Consider the following 8,494-nt stretch of genomic DNA (forward strand, 5'->3'; position numbering starts at 1 on the left):
ACTGCCACACACTGTACAGGACAGGGTGCTCTCGGGGGGGTGGGTGGGAGTGGGGAAGGTCTCGGAAACTTACCAGGTGAAGCAGGAGGAGGAGGAGGCCTCGGTGGTGGAGGTAAAAGGTAAGTGGGAGGAGGAGTTGGGAGAGGAAATTGAGGAAGAGACATGGGCAGATGCCCTGGGGAGGCTGAACTCTTCCTCATCGTGCGCGAGGCTCAGCCTCATACAGTTTAAGGTGCTGCACAGGGCACACATGACCGGGACAAGGATGAGCCGGTTTTTTTGGGGTGAGGACAGGTGTGTTAGGTGCTCAGGGAGCCCAGCAAATCACACCCATATGTTCTGGGCATGCCCAGCGCTGGAGGAAATTTGGAAGGGTGTAGCGAGGACGGTGTCAAGGGTGGTAGGATCCAGGGTCAAACCGGGCTGGGGGCTCGCAATATTTGGGGTGGCAGAGGAGCCGGGAGTGCAGGAGGCGAAAGATGCCGGTATTCTGGCCTTTGCGTCCCTGGTAGCCCGGCGAAGGATTCTTCTTCAGTGGAAAGATACGAGGCCCCCAAGCGTGGAATCCTGGATCAGCGATATGGCAGGGTTCATTAAATTGGAGAGGGTGAAATTCGCCTTGAGGGGGTTGGTACAAGGGTTCTTTAGGCAGTGGCAACCATTGTTAGACTTCCTGGCAGAACGATAGACATTGGTCAATGGCAGAATGCTTGTGGGGGGGGGGGGGGGGGGGTTACTTTATTATTGTTTTTGTTATTTACACTGAAGGGTCTGAGGGGGTGTATCTACCTATCGTGTTAAGTCGGGGTGTTAATGTTAATTTATTATTTATGTATGGGGGGGGGGGGTTATGGGGGGTTGCTTTTCTAGATTGTGTTTTGTACTTAACCCTGTTGGATTCCTTTTTTTTTCTCATTTTGTTATTGATATTTTATGAAAACCTTTAATAAAAATTATTTTTTAAAAAACAATTCTCCTACTTGGGTTCGACTCTCCTGCTAATCTATCTATCATAACTCGATCTAACTAACCAGTCTGCTCTAATCCATGTGGTGGATGTGATGCTTCCTGATCTACCCCTGTCTCTCTGAGTGTCGCCTATGGAAAAAGAAAGAGCATGTGTGCCCTGTCCTTTTATATGGGTAGCCCCCTTGTGGTAGTGTCACCTCTGGGTGTGTCTTAAATGCCCATTGGTCGGTGTCCTATCTTACTGACCTATTGGCTGAATGTCCTACCCCAAACTTGTAGGCTTCTGGGCTTCATTTTAAAAATATATATTTTATTTGGATTTTCATTTTGTATAATATACAATAGCGCAAATCAACAAGATAGAGTAAAACACTGGTGCAAACATAAAACTCCGAAACATAGCCTTCCCCCTCCCTCAGCCTAACCCCTCCCCCCTCCCCATCTCCCACTCCGACCCCCCTTTTACATACTGTGTTCTATTGGTTATTTACATTTGGCTGGTAGCAGCATTATTACATTAGTGCATAGACATACAAGAAGCAAATAGAAGTAACAAGGGATTTTTTGAGAATGTTTAACACTAACTATCGTGCAAACTGGGAGTTAATGCATTTTGTTGCAAATACCCGGAGAACATATGTGCAGGTTTGGGGGGGGGGCCTGTTTGCTTTAAGCCCCCAGTGGTCGGGTACTCAACATCTCTGTTCTACTATTGAAGTGTGGCTTTCTGGTATTGAAACATACCAGGGGCATGCTTGCAGTCCCCCATGTGTGCCTTTCCTGTTGCTGCTCTGGGCTTCCTTCCTGGACTGTCCTCTCTTCCCCTGTGCCCTTTTGGCCCCAGTGCCCTGCATCCCCTGTGATGCGGGTTGTGTCTTCTTCTCCCCCTTCTTTTCCCTCCTATTCTTCTTTGTCCATTTCAATGTCGTCATCCCCCGCCATCCCCCATTCCCTTATTGGTTACTGGTTACAAATAGGCCCTCAAACAAGTTGGTAAATTGCTTCCATGTTTGTGGAAGCCCTCTTCCAATCCTCTGATGACAAATTTCATATTTTCCAATTTGATGAACTCGGCTAGGTCGGACAGCCAGTCCATGGCCTAAGGTGGCGCTGATGATCTTCAGGCGTGTGACAAGGGAGGCAAAGGCTGGGGCATCTGCCCCTCTCCCGTGAAGAGTTCTAGCTGCTCTGATACCCTGAAGACAGGCACTTTTGGGCACGGCTCCACCCTCACCCCCACAACCTTGCACATGGTCTCAAAGAAGTCCCAACAGGTCCGGGACATGACAAGAACATGTGGGCATGGTTGATCGGGTCTCCCTGGCACCGTTCACATTTATCTTCCACCTCCAGGATGAATCCACTCATGTGTGTTCTTGTCAAGTGCGCCATACCTTTAGCTGCGTTAAGCTCAGCCCTGCGCATGAGGAGGTGAAGTTTGCCCTGTGCAGTGCCTCGATCCAGAGTCCTCCCCCTATTTCCGTGCCTAGTTCTTCCTCCCATTTGTCCCTTGTCTCATCCAGTTGTGACCTTGTTTCTTCCAGTAGTCATCCATACATGTCAGCATAGTTACCGTCCCCTAGCTCACCTACGGTTAGGAGTCTGTCCTGTAGGGAGTATTCTGGTCGTTGAGGGAATGTTGCTGTCTCCTTGTGGAGGAAGTTCCTCAGTTGCATGTATTGCAACCTGTTCCCTTTTGGGAGCTGTAGCTTGTCCGTCAGTTCCCCCAGGATTGCTATCCTGCCAACTCCCTCCATCAGTGTCCCCTTGTCCTGCCTCCAGTTTTTGAGAGAGGCGTCCAGTGTCGCCAGGGTGAATTTATGATTCTTACAGAAGGGGGCTATGGTGGACAATGCTAACAATCCATAGTGTTGTCTTTGTTGGTTCCACGCTCTGAGCATGGCCACTACCACTGGGCTTTTCGAGTATTTGGCTGGGGTGAATGAGAGCATGGCCATGGCCAGAGCTCAGAGGGATGTCCCCTTGCTGGAGGTTTCTTCCAATTTTGCCCATTCTGCTCCCGGGTCTTTGACACAGCCTCTTACTCTCTCTGCAGTGGCCGCCCAGAGGTAGAGCTGGAAGTGCAGAAGGGCTAGTCCCCCCCCCCCTTGCCTCTCCTTCTTTGTGGGTCACTTTTTCAGACCCAAGGATTCTTTTTCCCCCACACAAATGCCATGATTGATTTGTCCAGGTTAGTGAAAAAGGCCTTGGGGATGAAGATTTGGAGGAATCTGAACTGGAAGAGGAACTCAGCAGTACGTTCATTTTAGTAAACTGTACTCTCCCTCCCAAGGAGAGCGGGAATGAGTCCCAACTCAACAGGTCCCTCTTTATCTCCCCCAATAGGCTCGACAGGTTCTATTTGTGGATCCGTGTCCAGTCATGGGCTATTTGGATTCGTATTCGGAATCTGGTTTTGGCCAATTTGAACGGCATTTTCTCCACTTCTGGTCGTTCCTCCTCCTCCGCCCCCCCCCCGCCCCCCCCGCAAACGGACTCACAGGAAATATTTTGCTTTTAATCCGATTGAGTTTGTAACCTGAGAAGGCTCCAAACTCTCTCAGTAGGTCCATTATTCTTCCCATACTGGCTACAGTGTTTGGGACATAGAGGAGCGGGTCATCTGCATAGAGCAATACTCTGCGCTCTCTGTTTCCTCTCTGGGTGCCTCTCTGCCCTTTCGATGATCTGAGGGCCAATCACCAGGGCAAAGAGCAGTGGGGATAAGGGGTACCTCTGCCTCGTGCCTCAGTGTAGCCTAAAGTACCCAAAGCTGGTGGTGTTTGGCCGTACGCTTGCCATGGGAATGTTGTACTGCAGCTTCACCCATGACATGAATCCTAGCCCGAACCCAAACCGTTCGAGTACCTCCATGAGATATCTCCATTCGACTCTGTCGAAGGTCTTCTCTGCGTAAAGGGATTCGACCACCTCTGGTGTCTCTTCCCCGGTTGGAGTCATAATCACGTTCTGCAGGCATCTGAAGTTCGCTGTTAGTTGCCTGCCCTTGACAAAGCCCATCTGATCCTCCGCGATTACCTCGGATACGCAACTCTCCAGTTGCCTCTCCAAGGGCTTCGCGAGGACTTTAGAGTCAGTGTTTAGGAGTGAGATAGGACGAATATTGATTGGCTGGAGATCCCCTATTTCGCCTAATGCCTCTGCTTGTTTGGGTTACTTAATGTCGTTCCTACACTTGGAGAAAGTCAAATTCACCATCATGGGGGGTCAGTGGAGAGATTCTATGTAAGATGGCAACCATTCATTGCCTTTTCTAAGGAGTTAGTCAACATCAGCCGTTAGGGCATTTAGGGTGATTTTAATATTTGAATTAATTATGTGTTGTGTGTTTTTTTAACTTTTATATTGGCTTGTGATTTTCTTGCATTTGTTTGTTCTTGCTTGTTCTATTTATGAAAAAATTCTGATAAACATACTTTAAAAAATATATAAAGCTTTTAAAGGACTTAAAGAGCAGAGAGATACAAAGTATAAATCCTTAAAATTAGAGGACAAATTGATAAAACTAAAAATACAAATAGAATCCCAGGTTTTATAAGTGGAGTCACCGAGAGCAGAAAAATAAATTGGTAGTGACAAATTCTATTTATGTAGCACCTCTAACATAGTAAAGTGTCCCATGCTGCTTCACGGAAGCAATATCAATCAAAATTTGACACTGAGCCACATAAAGAGACATTAGGATGGGTTTTAAGGAGGTCTTAAAGGAGGAGAGGTAGAAAAACTGAGGGGATTAAGAAGGGAATTCCAAAGCCCAGAGCCCAGGCAACTGAATGCACAACAAATCATTGGTTAGGCCACAGTTAGAACATGATATCCAATTTAGGGCATTATACTTCAGGATTAGATTCTAAACTAAGACCCTCCTTCTCCCAAATCCATCACTACTTCATCATTTGTTTTCAACTCTGATGTAATCAATAAAGCTGGTGCAAGTATGAAGGAAATAAATGTTGGGCTGGATTCATCGATTTGGAGGCTAAGTGCCGAAGCTGGCATGGAAACTGGCGTTTTACGACACGTAAATCGATGCCGAACCCTCACCAATCCTGCGACCAGTGAGGGGCTAGCAGCCGCGCCGGGGAAAACTCCTGGCTCCCACAAAAAAATCGGCTGGAGAATGGCCGGGTCCGTGGCCGCACATGTGCACGGCGGCGACCTGTAGCAGTTGCGCCATAAAACATGGCGCAGGCCGTGCGTGGAACCGACTTGCCAATTACTGCCACCTGGCCACCCCCTGGCCACCACCAGTCCCCCCAGCCCTCGCGACTGTGGCGGCACTGGACACAGGCCGCAGTCGCCCCGCCGGGTTCCCGACCGTTGAGACCACACGTCAACTGGGCGGTTGGGAACTTGGTCCATCGGACTGGAGAATCGGGGGAGGACCTTCAGGTGATGCGCTAACGCCGTTCCAATGGCGTGCAGTGCGTGACGTGATGACGCCATTTTGTAGGTGGATTGAAAACCGGCGTCACCCCCGATTTGAGCATCAGAAAGGATTCTCCGCCCGATCGCCGATTGCGATATCGGTGTCGGGAAACGGTGAATGCCGCCCGTTGTCTCCTAAATGTCTGTTGTAGTTATTGGCCACCAGAAGCCAACATACCTAAAGAGTTCCTGGTTTCTGCACAGATAACTTATTCATATTTAGCTGCTTAATTACTTTGCTGCTCCCTTAATGGTGTATAAATGCACGACTGCAGAGATACCAATCGGCACAATCTCAAAGATTTCCACATGCAATCCCTGGATTGCTTTGAGTTGGCTGATTGAATACAGGCCAGTCCTGCAACCACCTCGCCAACTGGCCTCAGTGCCCTTGAGCATAGGAAAAGAAATATCAGGAAATGTTTAGAGCATTCGGGTAACATCTTGGGGGTTACGAATGTAAAACAAGGATGCCTATCTTTTGCCATTTATTTAAGTAAGGGCAGGTAATCAGTCCGACTGTTTCAAGACCAGGGAGGATAATCATCACCCAATATCCCCGAGCTTGAACTCTGCTACAGATAAAGAATGGCCTGCTTGTTGAGGTAGTGACAAACCAACACCTCATGGAACTTTATCCTAACAAGATCCAGAGCTAAAATGCAACAAATCCCTGAGGAAAAAAATCGAGGACAGATAAAATTACAAAAACATGTCCTTTTGCTGTTCACAGCCGTTGCCGCCTACCTGTGACAAACTTGTTGAGGATGAGCTCCTGCCTTCAGTACTGGAAATCGTCTCTGAGATAAGTGAAAGCGAGGGCACAAAATGTGTGGAAAAGCAAGAGGATGCTTGTCAGAAGCCTCGCTTCAGTGAATCCTCCATCACCAAGCAACGCAGAGTAACAACAAATAATGAAACTGAGGGTTCCACCGACTCCAGTCAGAATTATATATTTTTGGATCTGCCAGACTCGTCGTCTCTTCCTGACGAAGATATCAACTTTCACAAGAGAGACGAATCTAGTTCATTGCAGGATTCTCAGTCACAAATGTGGCCTCTTGTCCCTGACACAAAGTGTTATAAAGGTCACATCCAAAATGATATCAATTGGAATAAACAGTTCACATCCGTGCAGCCAGTCAATGTCACTGGCATGAAGCAACAACACCCAACATCATTGGTCAGCTATGACGACATGTTCCATTTATTTGGCCATTTGCATTTCCCAGCAACATTTGATTATCGATCAATGAGTGCAACAGACATTTCAAACCACTCATATCTCCTACTTCCTGATTTGGAACCACGTTTTTTCTCACAACAGGCCCGTTGGCCAGAGAATCAAAACATCTAGATAGTGTGCAGTGAAGAAATACGCCGCCAAATACTTGTGTTAATGTTTGTGGTCTTCTATTCCTTTCAATACGGTTGCAAACTCCAGTAATCCAATTAAATGTTTATCTCAGCTAATCAACAACCCGAAAAGATTTAATTATAGTTTGTTTTCATTGTCAATTAAACAATCATTCTCCTTTATAGAACAGTAGATCTCATCTATCTGGTCATGATATCCCTGATAAAGAGTTTGACCTGAGCATGGACGGCACTGCTGCCTCACAGCACCAGGCACCCAAATTAAATTCAGGCCTTGGGTGACCGTCTGTGGAGTTTGCATGTTCTCCCCTTCTCTGCATGGGCTTCGTCCAGGTGCTCCGGTTTCCTCCCACAGTTCAAAGATGTGCAGGTTAGGTGGGAATACTGGGATGGGGCAGGGGATTGAGCTTAGGTAGGGTGCTCTTTCAGAAGGTCGGTGCATGGACTTGATGGGCCAAATGGTCTCCTTCTGCATTGTAGGGATCAAATGGATTCTATGGACTTGTACACTCATTTACCTGTACACGCCTAATATGACAGAAACATTCACAAAACATACTGTATTTGATCCATTTTTGACGCCATCCTCCCATTGGGGAACTGACAAAGTGCATTGTAACTTCTGGTGAGCTTTGTTTGACTTGCTAATCGTTAATTTAAATTGTTGGATAATTGTACAAAGGGTATACCTGAATTTTTCATGTACATTCAGTTAGCAAGGCTTTGCCTCGGGAGAGCCAGGTCTACAAATAACCTCCAGTTTTGTCACTTTTAAGACAAAATTACATTTTCAGGAACTGTAAACCAGCTGTGCATGCTACTATAGAGAGCATTTGGGCCCACTTTTATTGTTTTTGTCAGACAAGCACCTCTGGCAATACCACACCAATTGCCCATCTTTCATGCTCCCAGAGGGCATTGGTGTCTCTGGTTCTTGATCCTTGCATCAATGGGAACAGTTTCTATCTACTCTGCCCAGACTCCTCACAATTTTGAATACCTCTCTTAAATTGCTTCTCAACCTTCTCTTCTCCAGGAAGAAGAGTCAGTTTCTACAGTCTTTCTATGAAACTGACGTTCCTCATCTTTCAAACCAAGCTCCTGAATCTTTCCTGTGCCCTCACTAACTGCCTACACATCCTTCCTAAAGTGTGGTCCACATAACTTGATGCAATATACCAGTTGACCAAACCAATGTTTTATACTCTCAAAGGCAATTAGAGATGGGTAATAAATGATGGTCAAGCCAGCGACACCCACATCCAGGGAAAGAATAAAAATAAAACTCTGTATGGAGGAGGTGGTTCTGGTGTGAGGTGCTCCGGAGGGTGAACGCCTCCACCTCGTGTGCGAGGTTGGCGCTAATACAGCTGAAGGTAGTGTATAGAGCACACCTTACAAGGGCGAGGATGCAGGTTCTTTGAGGGGATAGAAGATGTGTGTGAGCGTTGCCGGGGGGGGGGGGGGGGGGAGGCGCAAACCACGTTCATATGTTTTGAAGCTGTCCAAAGCTGGAGGATTACTGGAAGGAGGTTTTTAGGGTAATCTCTAAAATGGTACATGTGAAACTGGAACCGGGCCCTCGGGAGACCATGGGCGTCATTCTCCGACCCCCCAGCGGGTCGGAGAATGGCCATTGGCCGCCGTGAATCCCGCCCCCGCCGGTTGCCGAAGTCTCCGGTACTGGATATTCGGCGGG

At 47.5% G+C, this 8,494-nt stretch overlaps 1 protein-coding gene across 1 annotated transcript in view; it reads left to right on the forward strand.

Annotated features, from left to right (window-relative positions):
- Positions 1-8,231, forward strand: part of mpl (MPL proto-oncogene, thrombopoietin receptor) — a 70,263-nt gene extending 62,032 nt beyond the window's left edge. The window contains exon 12 of the mRNA XM_072510608.1: positions 6,152-8,231. Coding sequence (XP_072366709.1) covers positions 6,152-6,775 — 624 coding nt within the window. The 3' untranslated portion in view covers positions 6,776-8,231. The remainder of the gene's footprint in view (positions 1-6,151) is intronic.
- The last annotated feature ends 263 nt before the right edge of the window (positions 8,232-8,494 follow it).

The sequence above is a fragment of the Scyliorhinus torazame genome, chromosome 7 (genome assembly GCF_047496885.1).
Source record: "Scyliorhinus torazame isolate Kashiwa2021f chromosome 7, sScyTor2.1, whole genome shotgun sequence".
Classification (NCBI taxonomy): domain Eukaryota; kingdom Metazoa; phylum Chordata; class Chondrichthyes; order Carcharhiniformes; family Scyliorhinidae; genus Scyliorhinus; species Scyliorhinus torazame.